Below are 20,063 nucleotides of genomic sequence, written 5' to 3'. Positions count from 1 at the left end.
TAGAGAATCTCTTTGCGGATAGACGCTACGGCCAAAAAGAGTGACGACGAGAGAGAGAGTTAGTCGGGAAATTACTTTACATTTCTCTCTCTCTCTCTCTCTCTCTTCCTCTCTTCTTCCCCCTAATCTTCTCACTGTTTCTCTCACTACGCGCCCTTAAATATTACCTCTACGGCCTATGTATTTTTGCTCATGTAGAATACTCCACTAATATACCGCTATTTAATATACCGCTTTGCACCCTCGCGTATTACACTGCGAAAGAGATGATGTGTACACCCAATCAGAAATAACAATGGAAGACGTCTATTCAACGTCGAAATTATCAAATTGACGTCGAATCAACATTGATTCAATTTCGAAAGCATCAAATTGAAATCGAATCGACATTGATTATCGTTTCTGGTTGGGATAGTAGCCTTTATTCTCATTAAAAAAAAAATAGTGATATCGCACGGTAATATATTTTTCGTTATTTCTACGTTTTAAGCGTCTTAATTAGTTACTAAAGTAAAGATGATCATTTTTTAAATGCAAAAAGAATATAGTAGTATTATATTTGTATATCTTTTCCGTATGGCGGAAAAGATATACCATAATAACATTATTAAAGATAACAAAAATTAAAGTTTTTTTGCATTTTAAAGATAATCATCTCTTACCCAAATTTACCTCATACAACTTCAATTTTGCCTTTGTGACGTTTTACTGTTATAAAGTTTCATAATCAAAAAACGTTCGACATGTAGCGAGATCGTTACAAAATAAATTTTACACGTGTTCGCACGCGATAAATATTCTTCTCATTCTTGAGATTGTTTAATAAAAATAATTTAGAAATGTGTGCGTATACCTTAGGTACGCCGGATGATGCATTTCATAAGCCTCACGTCGCGATCGAATCGTTACACGATTATGTCAGGCTGATCTTATCCGATACATCGCGTATTAAACGTTCTCCCCCTCCTCTTCGCAAGTACTCTTCCGCGTTCAATTATTTAATTCTATAATACTTCCTATATTCAATAGATTGCAATAAGATATTTGAGTGATCATCAGAATGTGAGGATCCCTTATTGAGAAATGTATGGTTGTGTGTATTCCGTATTATAGTTAAACCATGGATATGATTCAGGTTGATTCTGGCCATGACAGTCGGAAAAAGTTATATACGACCAATAAGAATCTTTAATAATACATTCGAATAAAGGCTAAATGAGATTCTTTTAAGTTTAGCATATTGTATGAACTAATAATTCTGATTGGTCATATATGATTTTTCCGAGATTCCATTTTCCAATCATGAGGAAGCCTCACTTCCTCCATTCAGGCAGGTACTTATTTTTTGCTAATTCTGTTTCTTTCCTGCTCTGACTAGTGATGGGAATTTGGCTCCGCGCAACACAAAGAATCAGCCCCTCCACTTTTGCTTCACAAATTGCCGCCACTCTGTACTAGCCGAACACAGCGTCAATTGGTAGAGCAAAAGTGGAGGGGCTGATTTTCTGTGTTACGCGGGGCCAAATTCCCATTACTGGTGCCGACCACGTTACATTACGTTATGCTTAAACATTATGATCATTAAGATTATTAAATATATTGGGTCATCTAAAAAATATCCGTGATTTTTTGTCACTAGATGTGTGTTGATGGTCATATATCTAGTGACAAAGTACTGCGGATACTTTTTAGATGACCCAATATTATTATAATATTAAATCATTATGATTATTAAATACAATTATGTCATTACAATAATAGGTACTCTCTTAACACGTGAGGTATGTGATAGTGCAAGATTAGGTTATATCGTGATGATGCATAACAAAACAAAGCATCTAACAGTAAATGTTACGCTTTTTTTCTCTTTTTTCTTCTTTTTTAATCAGAGTACCGTTGACGCTTAAACTTTGCTTTTTTAACAGTACACAAACATACTCGTTAAAATACGGTCTATTAAGTAAGCAGGAAGGCACAATTTAATAAAATATCGTACATTCCATGATCATTCCACGATGACGATGAGATGCTATTAAGATACAATTATCTTTGATTACGATTTGATTAATATTACTACAACCGCACTTTAAGTATAAATCGTTATTGTATATATATATATATATATATATATATATATATATATATATTCTCCTTATTAATCGGCATAATTTCTTTTATGTTGCAATCAAATATTTCTTGTTATTTAGTAATATTTTGGTTCTCTACATCTATCTTTACTTTTAGAACAGCTGCCCCAATAGTACAAAACTTGCAGCAATATTTATGTTGTTGGGGGTTCTTTACATCGTTTCTCGTTTTTAATTCCATATATTTTCGTCGCACGTTGTAAATGCAAAATTTTTACTCACTATCATATGATTTTTCTCTCTATTCTATTTATTATTTTAACTATATTAAGATCTAGCTTCGTAAACAGTACTATTGCTGATGCCTCATCTTTTGAGATGCTATTTTAAATTACACTGCACTTATGTTGACAAATTTATACTATCTTGTACGTCAATAAAGCTTCTATTTTTTTTTTCACGCAGATTACGTGTCCAGTGCGTGTCCCAGGATATGTCCGCCGAGTGGCGAACCCGTTTGCGGTAGCGACGGTGTCATATACGCGTCGCAGTGTGAAATGCGGAAGAAGATGTGCGGAAAGGGTAAGGCGCGCTTTTAATTATAATAGTTATTAGTTATTATAGTAACACACACGCTTCGATTCGCTCGCCGCGAGATTACAGTTTTCTTTTCCCTCTCCGAAACGCTGTTCGCTCGGTATATCGTAGTAACTCTGTATGATTTCGTTATCCCGTTTGTATATTAACTGACCGTAAGAATAAGCGCGTAGGTCTATTAGTAGTGGTTTATCGAGAAATATAACCACGGCGGGCGCGTACTTCAATTACAATTGCGGAAATAATGCGACCTTCATTCGCCGATCTTCATGCGATATTATCGTGCTTCACGTAAATGGTCACGATAAAGAGATTCCTATTCGTATTCTTTTTCTACCCGCGATAACAGCTTATGGTAACGAGGATCCGTTCATTTGTATAATAGATGGCCGTGATAAATTATACGTAGCTGCAAAACTAATCGCGATTTCCTGGAGCGTCGAAACGAACTATTTACGCGCCAGAGTATTAGATTATTTGTTCGTCGTAGACGACGAGGTCATGTGTATATACACGAAGATCTCGTTTCGCTTAATGACCGCGCAAAATTCATCTACGTATCTCATTATTTCGCCGTCATACGCTTATTTAGGCATTACTGTGGCCACGGAGAAGACGGCTTGCCTGAGGTCATCCGGTAGCAAGTGCGAGCATCGTTGTTCAGGCGATCAAGATCCGGTATGCGGCACCGATGGGCGTACCTACCTGAACAAGTGTATGCTCAGGGTAGAGATCTGCCGAGTCGGAATCGAGCTGTCTCATCTTGGGTCCTGCAATAATATTTCGGCTCACAGGGAGAACTGTCCAGTCTCGTGCGATTACGCGCCGCTCGACGGACCGGTTTGCGGAAGCGATGGAAACGTTTACAAGTCTACGTGTCAGATGAAGCTGCTCACTTGCGGGTACGTTGAAGATTGACCTCAATTACGGTTATGAACGAGAGTTACGTGGATCGAAAATTTTTAAACATGCTTAATCTCTCTGCAATCTCTCGTATTTGTCTGAAGTTCAGAATTATTTCTTCTTCACGCGATAAAATCAGATCTCTATTCATGATTATTTATGGCTGTACCTCATCTATTATATTTTCTATTTTTTGCATGGAAAAAAATTTCTTCATAAAAACTGTAATTCACTACAGATGCTGTTGCAGTCGTTTCTTATCGCAAAACGTAAAAAGAGTTTATTCTTTAAATTTAACATAAAACTAGTCTGGCCGCAAAACGATTTTAATTTTTCCGGTTCGCAGCCAAGGCGTCGTGCGTACAAATAAGAAGCACTGTCAGACCACAAGACATTGTCGTGAATCGTGCTGGCGTGGTGCCAAGCCTGCCTGCGGTAGCGACGGCATTTTGTACTCGAACACCTGCAAAATGCGGGCGAAAAATTGCGGGTAAGCGGCAAATCCTCAACGAATTCAACGTATGATTGGGACCACGTAAAATCTTCTAAAACTCTCATAAGACCCACCCTCATAAGAATCATTCCCCTATGCTCTTCGTTATAATCCTTTGCCTAATTTAAAGAATTACTCCACTAACTACTCGAGCTAACTCATCCTTCTCTTTTCACCGGGATTGTATAAATATTAGATTTGTTAGAACGCGAAGCAATTCGTACGGCCTAACATTTCTCAGTATTTGAATTTTCATTTGGATAATTAATTGATGATTTTTAATCTAATTACGTTTTAGTATGCAAACTTCGTCGCGGTTTTATTCGATACAAAGATTTCATTCAGCCCAACAATAGTTATTGGATTGCGCCTTTCAGCAAGCACGTCTTTGAAGTGCCGATGTCGTTCTGCGTATCTCGAGAACGGACATCCGGAAGCAACGCATGTCCCTTGGATTGCAAAGATGAGCCGGAAGTATCGGTTTGCGGATCGGACGGAAATATATACAGGAACGAGTGCGAGATGCAAATGCTAAACTGCGGGTGCGTATATATTTGTATTCATCTACCATATCGCTCCCTAATTGAGTTTAAGAGTGACACAACTCAAAAAATTAATAGCGAATTAAATTGTGTGCGCTAACATGCACTGGTGCATATTAAAGCCGTTATAGATTAAATCCAAGTGTACAAATAAATGCAAATATTTCGAATTATAAAATACATATTTTACTTAACAGCACTATAAAATCTATTAATGATTTCATGATTTAATCCGTTTTCATATTTATATTAAATATTCCTTTGTAAATGTTATGTATGTTATGTATGATTTTATACGATAATTGTGTACGGCTTTCATATTCAACAGTGCGCATTGAGTGCGTTCAACCAAATTCGCTACAAGTTTTTCAGAAAAGAGGGCAAATTTTCGATTGTCATTTTTATTAATTCTTAAAATTACTCTTTAAAAAACTACTCTTTATGAATTGTAAATTAACAATTTTGATTTTTTTTTTAACAACTCTTTTGAATTGTAATAATTTTGATAACTGTTTAAAAATTTCCCTTTTTTAATTGTCATGATTTATTGTGAAGTTAAAGTACACTTTTGAAATAAAGAAGAGATATATGAATTATAAATATATTTAAATGTCATTAAATTGATGTAGTAAAAAACAAATAATTGAACTTGTCACAGACACTCAAAAAATTCAATTTACTTATTTTCTTGTTATATGAATAACTGGCCGACGTGAGTCTTTAGTGAGTCAAATGTTAATTAACAGGCATGCAAGAAGAAAAGTAACGGTAGTAGACTTTGAAAAGTGTCGATCCCGGCTAACGAAATGCATGAAGCAACAGCAGAGATGCGGAAGCGAAGTAGATCCGGTTTGCGGTAGTGACGCAAATACCTATCCAAATCAGTGCCATTTGAACGTAGCGATTTGCTTGTGAGTTTACATTTATATCAGAAAAATATTGATAAATTTATCCTCCTGTCAGATGTGACAACTGTTCTATTGTGAACTCTAGAAACCACAAGTCATCAACGAGACAAATTAATTTTCTGATACTTAATACGTTTTAGAAAGGGCATTCAATCAGCTCATGTTGGCGAGTGCACGACCTTGAAAGAGATCGAACACTGCCCTGAAGACTGTACTGAAGTACCCGAGGAACCAGTTTGTGGAAGCGACGGCAACGTTTATCGGTGATTAAGAGTGTTATTCGGATTCCAGAACGTCCGCCGCCGAAGATTTTAAAAACATGTGCATCTCAAATGGTCGTTCGACCAGAGGTCTCGGATTGTTTTCAAAATTTCTTCTCTTATAATATTCGGTTCTGATCGTGAATTGAGCGAGATAAATTAATATCAATTGAAATTTCCGAGATTTGCCATAATATAAATGTACATCCATCCATACGCATTTGTTCGAGCACTGTTGAAATCCGCGATAAGAGTATGATAAACTTCTACAGGTTAAATCGAAATAAATTTTAATTTTAACATTTTTTTTCGAGATTAAGGACAAGTCGAACTGAACACATGTTATAATAGCGGTAACAATTAAATGCTTAAGCTTACTCTACAATTGCGTAAGCGTAGTTGTAAGTGATTATAGTTGTAAGAATTGACCAATCATAGTCGAATATTCTTCTCGCATTCGGTAATGATTGATGAATTTTTACAGCTACAGTATAACTACGCAATTATAGACTAGGCTTTAAATAGCGTAGCTGCGGATCGTTACTCTTTCAGAAAACGAAGTTTATGATTACGTCATGTGTGCACTTGTATGCATTTAGATCTCTGTGCTATCTACAACGTGAAACTTGCGGCCAGAGGGTAGTTCAAGTTCCAGCGCAACACTGTCGCACTACTGCCCTTTGCAACCAGATTTGCAGCGGGGAGCGTCAGTTTGTTTGCGGTTCCGATAACAAGCTTTATCGAAACGAATGCGAGATGAAAAGAGACAATTGCGGGTAAGACACGAAACGTTGTGTTTGCATGTTTTATATTGAAATATAACGCTTTTGTTCGAAAAGTACACGATTAGTTAGTGCTTTTAATAAATTAAATCTTGGGCTAATTCTCAAAGGAATCTCAAGAAGTACATAATTGCATGGTAGAATTGACTCTTATAAATCTTCCTCTTCTCTTTAGAGAGCTTTTATTAAATAGTATATAATAGCAATAAATTAAATTATCTCTAATTGTGATGATAAAAAATGATAGCATATAAATAAAAATAATATTTTGATAAAGGCATTCAAAGCTATTATTTTATCCCACAAAATATTAAGATATATTAAATAATTGTGGTTGAGTTGTGAAATGAAATAAACGCTTTAAATTAATTTCAATTTTTTAAAGAAAATTTATTTAATTAAGTTTTCTACAATCAAGAAAAATAATTAAATTACTTTAAAATAATTTGATCATTTAATGTTCCTTTAATGTCAAGATATAACTTTCGTTACGATTTAGTAGAAAAGAACTACCATAGAATAATTTTATTACCTTGGAAGTAAAAAAGCTAATTATTCAAATTCAATTATTCAGAAGTGTACGTACTCTAGAGAGCGGCGAGTTTCGTGCCGCACATATAATTTTCGTTGACCGCGATCGTGTTTCTTCCCGATATAATACTTTCCATAGACTTTCATTATGCCTGATCGCGCTATTGAAACACATCCGAAGAAGAGAAGATCATCCAAGAAACTGGTCCTTGAGAAACGGTTAATCCGAACCGGCATCGCGTGCATGTCCGATGAAAGTCCGTGAATGATTCAGCGCCGGAGAGCCATTCCATTACATTTTCTTTATGAAAATAATAAACTACTTCTATCACGCATGCGCGCGCCGCATACTAACAAGATGTTTTTGAACCTGCTGTTCAAATATGTGAAAGGAAAGTATCCTACTTCGGAAAGTTGAATCGAATACAATCGCGCGAAATTTCGAAAGTAGAAATTGTTGGTACCTCCATGCGACCCATTTTCTCAAAGGAGTAATTTTTTATTTTCGATAGCTTTCTAATACGCCCACTACTAATGCATACTCGATGTATATATATATATATATATTTATGCCAAATAAATTTTAATCTAATGTTTAAAAAATGATAGATGCAAAAAAAACTATTGTGCTATATAAGATCGAAATATTTGTTTCAAACTCTCTAAATGATGTAATTATTTCCTAATGCCCCAAGTAAAATAATACAATTCAGTTTTTTACATTAATATTATGGTATTTTAAACGAACAAAAAAACCTTAATTCCAGGAAACACGTATATGTGGTACCTATGAAGAGGTGTGTCCAAGGTTTCCTGTTTCGTGGCTGTCAGAAGATCTGCCCACCTTATTACGACCCGGTTTGCGGTACCGATGGCATGACGTACAGCAATGAGTGCTTCCTGGAGATTGAAAACTGCCGCAGCAGGAGTCTTGTCACGAAAAAATATCATGGAGTGTGCGGGCAGCCGACGGAGGAACCGAAAAATTATCTCTATTAAACTCGACTGAGCTGGCACCAGAAAGAGAAAGAGAAAGAGAAGAGAGAAATTGATCGACAAGATAATTTGACTTGTATCTCTCAGATTTGAGAAGTGACCATTATCGTACATTGATTCGTCACGAGTCTTGTAGTATTTAAGTTTGCTCAGCTCATATTAATCAACTGCAAATTCGATGAATTTCATTCGAATATGAGTATAACGTTCGTGACTCCTGACGGACAGGCGCGACGTGATAAAATATCATTCACGTGAATTTCGGATACTTGATTGCCCCCTCGACAATCCGAAATGCGTTGAATTTTTATGGGGAAAAACGTGCTCGAGGGAAACGAGCATCTTGCCAGTCGCAGTCCGGATTGTTATCGTTACTGCTATTTCTACGATAATATATAGTACCGCGATTGCCGATCCCTTTTCACAGCCGCGCGTTTGCAAATTCTAACGTAGCGGAATTATGATTCGCAAACCATCATTATATATGACGAACAATATCATCTATAGATTTTAAGGAAATTATCTTTCTTTTCTTTTTTTTTTTGAAATCGGGAAAGGGTCGCCAGTCGCGTATCGATGTAGTCGTACGTTTTTCGTTTGGCGGTATAGACTCATTATTATTTATTATAGCATTAATTATTGCAAATGACGCGATTCCATTTTTTTACAGATACGCCCATCGTTCTAATTATGGCTATTAATACGTCGCGACGTTGTCAGAGCGTATTCTTATTTTAGAGTTTAATATTATGCTATTATCTCCTTCCCGACATGTGATGTGTGTTCGTTTATTATTATAATTATTATCATTATAATCTTAATTTATTATCGAGTATGCAAGAATCCTTTTTTTGTATCGACACTAACACTGTATACGCTTCCAATGTTAATAAATTATATAAATATATGTATATTTTAAAATATAAAAACTGCATAAGTTACACGCGTAATAATTAATTATATTGGAAACGACATTTTATTTATTTATATCAAGTTTATGAAAAAATTTAATTTAGTCGAGTTTAATTTTCGACACAAATAGCACGCGAAAAAGAACTTTATGTTAAACACTCGTTTTACAATAAGATTTTAGTAACATTGATAAAATCTACATTTTATGCCTTATTGTTGATTCTATTTTTGACTGATATTTATGACTGATATTCAAAAAATCGAAACACGTCATTTTTATCTAGGCAAAAAACTTGTTTTTTTGAATCTATAAATATAATATAACGAATTCAGAAAGGATTGAAATATATTCGTTCGGTCATTGCTGAATCCAATTTCTTAATTTTTTAAAATTCATTTCAATCCAATTCAAATTTATAATATAATGTTTGAATCCATTTTAATCCATCACAAGGAACTGAAACTACGGAATTTCTATTTTTTTTAGATCCGGATGCACTAATGTTACTTTAATTTTAAGCGAGGCTTAAAACTCTCTTTGTCCCTGTCTTTTTTCGATTTTAAAACGAGATAGAGAGAATTTTATGTTACTTAAAATAAAAGTAACGTTAATGCAATCGGGTCTTAATCGAAAAAAATTTTAAAGAAAAAATATGCCACGCAATCTGTTTTATATAATCTATGATGTAGGATTGACTCTACAGAATTTATGTTCCTTTCAATTAAACAAAAATTTTACGGAAAAAAATAAATCATGCAATTCATTTTAATCCATAACATACGATTGAAATGGCGTAATTCTTATTCTTTCAATCCAATACAGATTTGAGAGCATTAAATCCATTTTTGTCCCTATACGAGGAATTGAAAGAAACTAAAAAATGAGAATGGATTAAAATGAATTAAAATTTTTTGAATGCGTACTTTAAATATATGAAAATGGATTGAAATGGATTGTATCCAAACTAATTAGTTTAATATTCGAAAAAAAGCATTATTTATATTTATGGCTTATAAATTTTATTCCCAAGACATTTATATCTAAAATTAAGTATTTCAAATTTGATATTAAAAAATGCTTAGTGGGATTCGAACATGGGACCTGTGGATTGTGAATCTTCTGCGTTACCTGCTACATGTCTTCAATTGATAAGTATGTTATTTATTGTGTACTTTAATTATAATCAGCTAATCCAGCGCACGAAATTACATGAATATGATAAAAATATCATCATTTAACAGATATAATAAAATATAAACAATTTACATGAGATGACATTGTCCCAGCAAACGAGAATGAAATAGATTAAAATGGATTCAGATTTTCAGAAATACGGATTCACGAATGTTAAAATGAATCCTTTTCAATCCTGCATGCATTTCTATTCATTTATAGGAATTGCATTAAACAAATGTCTATCCTTTTTAATCTTGAATGCATTTTTATTCAATAAGATTGGAAATAATTTTTATTCATTTATAGGAATGACATGGAGTATCTCTATGCTTTTCAATCTAAAAATAATTATAGTACTTAGTGTTTGTGCATCGTTAATACTGTTCAATTTAAAATTGTGAACAGGAAATGCTGTTTTTCAATTCAGTTGAATCTAAAAATAATATCAGCCATTTCTGTGCATCGTGAATACTGCTCAATTCAAACTTCTGAATAGGAAATGCAATTTTTTAATCCAATTGAATAAAAAAATTTTTTATTTAAAAATGAACTATATATCCATACAGCACAGAACATTGAAAGAATGTTGTTGAGGGCTCGAAGCGCGCTTTTATCTCTGAAATTCTATAGTATACGAAACGTAAATTATAACATATTAGCGCGCTAACATCGTTGTAAGCGCGTTCTGAATACGGGCCGAGATATTGCAATGTTGATTGTTGAAGTGTCAATGTTTTATCAATGTTATATTTATATTGATTCTTCTACATTGATTATTAATATTGCTGCAACGTTGAAATAATATTGAATAAATTGAACCACAAGTTGAATTTTTATTGATTTTTCCATATTGATTGCCAATATTGCTGCAATGTTGAAACGACATTGAATAAGTTATATATCGAAATCTATTTTGTAAAAAATGAACAAAAATGTCATGTAAATAGAAAATTTAAATGACTTAAATTGATCTTTTAACGAAATTCATTTCTAACTGATATATATTTACGCGAGAATCAGCCGCGCATGCAGAATGCTTGCACGTATGGTATTGTTTGCTGACCAGTCCGATGCACGATATCGATTCATGATCTTTCTATAATATATGTCACAATTGCACATCTACTAACATTCAGTGTTCGTGGATCATCGAAGTTGCAGTTCCATATGATTGCAGAAGTTAAGCATCGTTGGATGGCGTACAAGATTGGATAAGTAAGCGCTTAGGAAAATAAGGAAATTAATTCCCAAATGAGGGGGAAGCGATTTTTTTTCAATTATAATTTTGTCGTGTGTGTTCTGAAATATGATGTTAATCAATAATACTATTTTAATAACAAAATTGAATTAATATGAGAAACATTTTTTTATGTCTCACAAACATTGCAATTCAATGGACATTAGAGAAAGCAACATCTCTTCAACATTGAATCTACGCAATGTTACTGCAATGTTCACAATGTTGCAAATCAACGTTTCGGAGATATTGATTCAATGTTAGTGTGGGAGAAATGCTACTTAATTTATTCAAAATTATGAGTAAGAAATTTTTTGTTTTAATCCAACTAAGTTAAAATTGTAACGTAAAAATAATTCAGTTATGTTCTTTATTTTTCTTTAATTAGAAATAATGAATCGATGTAAATACTAGCAAAGCAAACCGAACAAATCCCGAATATTACTTTCTGATTGTGGCGCGAGATCGGCCAAGCGAAATTAGATTATCCTAAGAACTCTGTAATGAGAGTCACGACGAGGAACAGAAACTCTAGTTAGAGGCTCTCTTAGTCTCTTTCTCGTAAGGATCTCTAGTTTTAGCAAAATCACATTAAAGAGAGAAGAATACGTTGTTTCTTTCTAATCTTGATAGTTTCTCGTAAGTCATAATACGTCTGTTTCTAATCTTGAAGATTATAGTACAATTTATTAGAAAATTATTAATCATAATTGTAAAATTAAGTGTGCAGCCTTATTTTGCACTAATTCTGCACCTAAAGGCTACATAATAAAAATCCATGTGATGTTGCATATGAACAACAAATGTTGGAAAAAATTGGACACTAACGAAAAATGCAAATCTCTGTAAGGTTAAGTATCATTTTTGTACAACTTCAATATTACAAAATAAATAAAATATATAACATTTTATTAAAAATAATTATTATAAATTATTTTCTTTTATTTAATATACGGTGATCATGTTTTTTTTATTTTAAAAGACAGTACTGTATTTCAGGTAGTTGTCTTTTAAAATTATTTTCTCGAAACTCAATTTTTATCATTACATATATATTACACAAGAAATGGTAATAATTTTAAAATGTTTAAAATGTTTAATCTTGTTTTGTTCGATTTTAATAATATTATAAATACATATATATAATTTGAATAGGCAATATCTGTATCGGAACACTAAAAATCGATTCAAAGTAGATCTTGTTAAAAAAGAAGCAATAATTCTTTAGAAGAGAATAATTTAGAAAAAGAATTTCAAGATATCAGTTCAAATGATTCCATTTTGATTGAAAAAATTGATTTTTCGCAAAATAGATTAGTCTTCAAACGAGTTTTTAGTGTATCGATACATGCATCGCCCATTCCTACAATACAGACATTCGAATATAGGTGAGTAGAATTGTCAGATATAAATATAATACATAAAATCGCATACAGAGCGCGCTCAAGTTACAAAATGTGATAAATGCGCTTTTTTTTTAATGAAGCGTTGAAAACGGTGTAGGAAACAAAATAAAATGCAAATTTTTTATGTTATACGTATATTTCTTTATAAATCAAAGAAAATCATAACGAGAAAACAAATTGTTGAAAATTATTTATAAATTTTGGATTATTATTACTAAGCCTTGATGTTTAGTAAAAGAAAATTAAACACTCCTGTATATTTTTTCATAGATATGTGAAAGAAATAAGGAGATTACCCACAAAAAATAAACAAAAAGTTATGTTAAAATTTACCTTTCTTCTCTTTTTCTCAACTTTCTTTATACTTCCGTGAATATTTCCTCCATTTTATATTTTCAAATAACACCAATGGATAATAAAATCCCATAACAGGAAAAGGATCATTCACTAAGGGTTGCTTTCTTTTTGCAAAGCACAAAACGCGATCAACAGCCCTGGGGATTTAACATGAAAATTCTGACTATGCATTTTTTTTTATAGGCTTAAAGTCGGAACACAGACTTTTACATAATGCATAAAGCATGATGTATAAGGAAAGCAACCAATAAAAAAAAAATTCTTCATTTTTATTCCCAGGATAGAAACAAAGGACTCTGATTTTCTTATGCGTTATGCCTTAACGTATAAGTATATTCATATACAGGGTGTCTCTTAAGATGAGTCGGGGCCACATTGGGGGTGGAGAATGGGACAAAGGAAACAAAAAATTTCTTATACCATTTTGAGATACTCGCTGTAGTTTTCGAATTAGAAAAGGAAATGTCTAAGCCAATATGCGGTTAAGCCGCGCCGCGCGAATTCGTAGGACGGCCCACACTCGAATGGCAGCGGCGGCGACGCGCAGAGAGGGGGAAAAAGCGCTTCGTCGCCACGAGTGTGGACCATCCTACGAATTCGTCAAACTATGTCAAAGTACAATTACTTACCTTTTAATTTTTAGTTTGTGTACGCCATTCTCTCTCTCTCTCTCTCTCTCTCTCTCTCTCTCTCTCTCTCTCTCTCGTGTCATCAGCGTGCGGATCTTTTTGTAAGTCTCAGCGATAGATTTAAGTTAGTGCTCGGTTAAGATTAATCGACCCTTTATGTTCATTGCGAGATCGACATCGGTTACTGTTCATGTCATTAGGTAATTGCTCGCGTCGTTAGATAAATGCTTATATTATAGATTTTCTTAGTTTCTCGCCTAGATTCTAACCTAGTAATGCGATACCCGAGCCGTCATACGCACGCAATCACGTCTATACTTTTGTAATTTTGTACGTTCTAAACAATTATTTGAATTTGTATTAAACCGCCTTATGGCATATGAGTCAGAATCAATGAGTAACATTTCTTTGCAAACTTAACAATTTTCCGCCAATTGTCCTTCGCCGTTAGTTAGTCATCGCCGGCGCCCAGACACACTCGGCGCCATATTGGGCACAGCAGCTACAACGTAGCCATAAGCAGTTACAGGTTTTGTGCCGTCATGTCCTCTCTTAGGTTTCTCTTTGATACTAGTTATACTTCGCGGTTGCAGGTTGCTCTGAGTGTTCAAGAATCTTGGAAAGATTTCTAATATATTTGGGAGGAATGGAGGAATGATCGTGGAACGACTGAGAGTCAACAATAATCGCTATATCTAGCGCTCGTATCTAGCCAATCGGTAAATTGGACAATCTCAATCACAGTTCCCTTCAATTTCCGGAACCGCGAAATTTGTATCTCACCCATAGCCTCAGGTTAGTTTGAAATCGGAGCTCAGTCGAATCTTCTTGAGACGTAAATGTGACAAATCTATACGATGATAGGACGTCGGATTCATTAAGAATGATCAATTAATTATAATTAAATAGACGATATCTAGGATATTTATACATATATATAGAGTGTTTCAGAAAAGTAGTAGAAGCCGCATTGGGGCATAGAATGAGAACTATTGGATAAATGAATTATATTTTTCGCAATAAGTTTATTACAGTTTTTTTAAAATTAATTTGGGAAATTTGGGGGGATTATTAATATTTTAGATTGATTGCGTTGAAAGTCCGACAAACATATCAGCACGCAATTATCATTTCTGAAATTAATTCATTTATATGAATACATATATATTAGTTCAACATCTTAACATTCAGATCGTAGTGGCGCTTCGTACTTAAAGTAATGTATTTAAAATATAAATTTCTTATAATAGAAACCTGAAGTATATTTGAATTTGCCGCGCTTTTGATCGATGGGGAGGGGCTTAACATTAAAGATATTGGATATTAAAGTCCCTAAAAAATGGCGTGCGTGTTCGAAATGTGTGTTTGCTCTCAATTGGTGATATGAATGTATATGCGTTTTCGATTGGTATGCCATTGTGTGGGTACGCCAAGCACAAGAGAGGATGGAGGGATGGCTAGACTCTGATATTCCAGGGACTATTGGATACATATATATACCTCTCTTTCTGTTATATGCGATAACCAGTCTGAAGTTGCTGCTAGCAGTCCATGTTATATAGTTAAAGGCATAAACCAGGCATATATTATGTACAGTTAAGCTTAAAACAGTATTAAATGTAAAAATCGACTATGAATATCGGCCTGTTTCGCATCGTGAAATTAGTATTGAATCTTTCCTTGCACGAGGAAAGATTCAGTATCATTTTTACGATATTCATAATCGATTCTTGCATTTAAGACTATTTTAGACTGCGTTCTGTTTCACACATGATGCGCATGGAAGGCATTCCGTTTCATTTCATGCGCCATTCGTGCGCGCATGACAACGGCCAAATGCCTGTACAGCTCGCAGCGCAAGGACTGCTTTAGCTCCCGAGGTGAGGCAATTCATGCAGTATCTACAATATATGTGAGGGTTGCGTTAGTCATTTTAGGCGTGAAAGAGTAACTAATTGTTTCTATTGTAGAATATATAGGCAGATTCTAATTCGGAACTATGTAAATTTATGTGGATATACCTGGAGATCCTAAAAGTAGAGATCGGCTAAAGCCCGCATGATGTTGTGAAACCGGAAATCACATGATCTTGAAAATGCGCGCCAATATATCAATACCAATTTCTATGAGAATCTTAACAGCAAGATGATATCGCTTCTCTTACTTTCATATTTGCTTCTCTCATTCTCACATCCGGTTTCACAATAACATAGCAGAGCCAATCATGGATCGAGTCGGCATTGACCGATCTCTACTTTTAGGATTTCTAGATCTATACCCTTCCTCTCTGGAACAGAACGATCATATGAGAAATGAATCAAAGATATATCTATTATCGACATTTTAAATTTGGAAAAAAGTCTATACTACCGACATCGATCAAGTTTGGCCGCTGTCATCTAGCATCGCTTTAACCGATAATGCTTACTATCGATGAGATACTATTAAAGATCGACATCCTTACGGAAATTCGTGTTCTTGTGAATATTGAGGTGATTAAGGGTGCCGTTCCATAAGCGAAAGTTTACAGCGGAACAGAACAACGCGACTCTGTAGTCATTACTCCGCTTTCTTTTCTGCAATTGTGATTGGTTTCGCTGTTCCGCTGTATTTCCGCTCATGGGACGGCACCCTAAGGATGCAGTCATATGGAGTGAGAAATAGCGGAACGGAAAAAAAACAGAAAAGACAAATGGTGCAGGTTAACCAATCAGGGTACCTATCATGGAATAAAGTCGAACTGGATTCCGATCGGAATTATTCCGTTTTCCACAGAATAGAAATCTAGGGAATAATTAAATAATTCCGATCGAAATCCATTCTGACTTTGTTCCATGATAAGTGCCCTGAACAATTCCGTTACGTTTTTTCACTGGGTTTCACATGATGAGAAAAATTTTGACGGAAACGGAACGGAATAACCTCAATATGACGATAATATATGAATCCGTCAGCATGGTAAAGTATTTATTATAGTATATATGCAAAATATTGGAGATATTTTAACAATTAATACACATATATATATATATATATGTATATCTGTTATTAAAAATAACTTATTGTGGTTGGTGCTTGAAAGAGTGCTTTAACAATTAATATATTTGCAATAATTAGTTTGAGCACCCTTATAACTAATAATATTAGTTTAAGTTTTACAAAAAACTATTTAAAAGAAAAATGTTATTATTCTATATTAATGAAACTAAAATTCTATATTATTAATGAAACAACAGATATTTTAATAAAAAAGTGTTTAGTTATACGCTTCTTTTATAAAAATAAAGTTAGAGATATGTTTTTTGGTCTTGTACCAGTTCACACTTGACTAATGCTGAAACACTCTTTAATTCAGTTATCGAATTACTTAAAAAAAAAAAAGATATCGCTTGAAAACATCCTTGGATTTGCTGCTGATAATGCAGCTGTTATAATGGGACGGAAATCAAGTGTTCAGACAAAATTACGAGAATTAAATAACGATATATTTACACTAAGCTGTGTATGTCACTCGTTACATTTATGTTCTTCGAAAGCTACAACAAAGTTACCAAAATCCGGAAAAATTTGTAAGGAATTTGTATAACCATTTTGCTAATAGCCCAAAACGAAGGGATGATTTAGAAGAATACCAAAATTTTTTGAATTTAAAACCTCACAACAAAATGCTGCTCTCTCAAACTGGTTATCATTGCAAATAAGTTTATTGAAATTTTAATAAAATATAACTTATTCAGGGTCGATTATTCCATGAAATTTTACCTGTTAAGTAAATCTGGCAATCCGCGCATTTGATTGAGTAATCTTGCTACTTACCCAACAGGTAAAATTTATCAAAAGGTGGAATAACTCAGGATTATTAATAATTTTTACTGACAATTTGATAAATTGATAAAATATTTTTTAATTAAAAATATTTTATTTAGGAATTCCTCATAAAATAGATTTAACAGTTTAACATTTTAGTGGAAATGGAAATTAATGATATTGTACATAACATTTTTTTTATTGTTAATAGGCTGTCGTTGACAGAGTACTTTTGTTGTGAGACTCTTTTAAATTATATTTTACTAATGTTACATTTGAAGAAGATAAACTACATCTAAACTACATCAACAAGTGCAATATTTAATAATTTAAATAATCCTGTCTTTAAAGTAAATTTTTTATTTCTATCACATTATAAATAAAATGAATCTTATTTTTCAAGGAGAAAGCACTCAAATTTATATATTGCATACCAACTTTACTACTTTGCATAAAAATGTGTTAAGAAATTTTATTAAGAAAAACAATTATTGATCAATTTAACTTGTCAAAAATATTTCCAACTAATCTTGATCATTATGTAAAATTAGAAGAAATTTATATGGGTGCAAATGTGGGAACTTTTTCTAAAAACTCATTTTATCCATCAAGAAAAATTGAATAAGATTAGGATTACTTAAATATATTTTAAATTTTTATATAGAATTATGTGAGAATCATGTGAGGAAACAACTGACTTTAATGATAAACATTTAATATTTTTTACAAATTTTCAACCTAAACAAGCACCAAGTGGAAATGTGTCTAGTATAACAGATATAGTAATATTATTTAAACATTTAGTTAGTAACATAGAAAGTTTAAATAAAAGTGAATGGAGATAATTGCAAGATATAAAATATCTTAAAAAATTTGAAAATGTGTGCTTTATTTAATTCAAATTTAATTGAAAATATTTCAACTAAATTTGAATTAAATGAAATTATTATGAAAAATGAATTAAATGAAGAAATGTTCCCTAATTAAAAAAAATTAATTAAAAGGTTGATATGTTTACCACACATTCATCTGTGTGTACAGAAAATTTTTTCTCAATTAAGTTTAATTAAAACAAGTTACGAAATAAATTGGATGTAGAAACATGCAGTTCAATAATATTGTCCAAGCAACTAATGAAAACTGTTATACATAGAATCCGTCTGAAACATTATTGCAGAAAAGATGGAAATGTCAGTCATATTTTGATCATTACATGTTATGTAATATAATGTTTACGTAATGAATAATATTATATAATTAATTTTGTTAACGAAAAGAAATGTTTTTAAGTTAATTTGAGTTTATATTGAAGTTACATGACGTGTAATATATATAATAACATGCATATTTATTAAAACACAGTTTTTGTTAAACGATTGAAATAAAATTTATTGTTATTTTTTATTAATAAGCAACAAGCGTTAATCTTTTTTGTTTTCTTCTCTTAAAAAAATTTTTTACTCGATCTGATACATTTTTTGCCAGTTAATTGTGTACAAAGTCTTTTTCGATAATAGAGTAGCTACGTTGTGACTGCTATACCCAATATGTCGCCGAGCTAATTAATGGCGAAGGAAGATTGGCGGGAAATTGCCAAGTTGTTCACAAAGAAATGTTACTCACTGATTCTAATTCATATGCCATAAGGCGATTTAATATAAACTCAAATAAATATTTGGAACGTACAGAAAGAGTAGAAACGTAATTGCGTGCATTACGACAGCTTGATCGGTATCGCATTACCAGGTTAAAATACAAGAAACTAAAAATCTAAAATATAAGCATTTATCTGACGGCACAAGTAATTACCTAACGATGTGAGTAGTAATCGATGCCAATCTCGCAATGAACATGAAGTAAAGTATTAATCTTCCCAAACACTAACTTAAAATCTATCGCTAAAGCTTACAAAAGTCCGCACACAGAACGCCATGACATCAGAAAGAGAGAGAGAGAGGAAGACCGGAAAAAGAACTGACTCGAGCGCCGCAACTAACTCTTGCAACGTCACAGTGGCAACACTGTACTGCCATCTGCAGGCGCCAGCGCGGTACCAACGATCGTGCGCAAGATGGTGCGCGCCGCGTGCGTATTGACAGGTGCCTTGGCAGCATGGCGACCAGTGTTTACGACAACTGATCGTGGTCGATCAAACTCGTGCCGTGTTCCGATTCAGCCAATGTACAGCTGTTTACAGCGTAGGTGGTGACCGCGTTTCTCTCAGGCGCAACGACACGCGTCTCGAACGACCTCGTGTTCGCGTTCACGTTTACGCTCGTGACAAACGCAAGGCACAAAACCCTTTCCGCAAACGGTGTAGTGCACGCAAGAAGTGGCGCGTGCTGGATAGTGCTCATCGGACATCACGTCAGGTGGTGCGACTCCGCTGGATTTCGCGCGTCACACGCAGGCTCCTCTAACATCATCGTGCTCATTGTC

The 20,063-nt window shown here is 33.5% G+C and overlaps 2 protein-coding genes and 1 long non-coding RNA gene across 3 annotated transcripts in view; 2 read left to right on the top strand and 1 right to left on the bottom strand.

Moving 5' to 3' along the window:
• The window catches only part of LOC105143987 (agrin), a 52,207-nt gene extending 43,167 nt beyond the window's left edge, over positions 1-9,040 (top strand). Inside the window, exons 2-9 of the mRNA XM_011052613.2 lie at positions 2,553-2,669; positions 3,277-3,586; positions 3,934-4,077; positions 4,458-4,622; positions 5,369-5,533; positions 5,671-5,793; positions 6,390-6,566; positions 7,871-9,040. Coding sequence (XP_011050915.1) covers positions 2,553-2,669; positions 3,277-3,586; positions 3,934-4,077; positions 4,458-4,622; positions 5,369-5,533; positions 5,671-5,793; positions 6,390-6,566; positions 7,871-8,102 — 1,433 coding nt within the window. The 3' untranslated portion in view covers positions 8,103-9,040. The remainder of the gene's footprint in view (positions 1-2,552; positions 2,670-3,276; positions 3,587-3,933; positions 4,078-4,457; positions 4,623-5,368; positions 5,534-5,670; positions 5,794-6,389; positions 6,567-7,870) is intronic.
• A 3,989-nt stretch (positions 9,041-13,029) lies between these two features.
• On the bottom strand, positions 13,030-17,653 carry LOC147907374 (uncharacterized). The gene is made up of 2 exons (XR_015547405.1): positions 13,818-17,653; positions 13,030-13,325 (listed from the first exon to the last, which is right to left on the bottom strand). It is a non-coding gene; the product is annotated as an uncharacterized LOC147907374 (long non-coding RNA).
• A 2,079-nt stretch (positions 17,654-19,732) lies between these two features.
• Fak (protein tyrosine kinase 2 Fak) overlaps positions 19,733-20,063 on the top strand; it is a 68,993-nt gene continuing 68,662 nt past the window's right edge. Inside the window, exon 1 of the mRNA XM_087413394.1 lies at positions 19,733-20,063. The gene's annotated coding sequence lies outside the window, so the exon portion shown is untranslated.

The sequence above is a fragment of the Acromyrmex echinatior genome, chromosome 14 (assembly GCF_024713525.1).
Source record: "Acromyrmex echinatior isolate Ae372 chromosome 14, ASM2471352v2, whole genome shotgun sequence".
Lineage (NCBI taxonomy): Eukaryota > Metazoa > Arthropoda > Insecta > Hymenoptera > Formicidae > Acromyrmex > Acromyrmex echinatior.
Note: the sequence above shows the minus strand (reverse complement) of the source record. Positions and strands in the feature narration are given on the sequence as shown.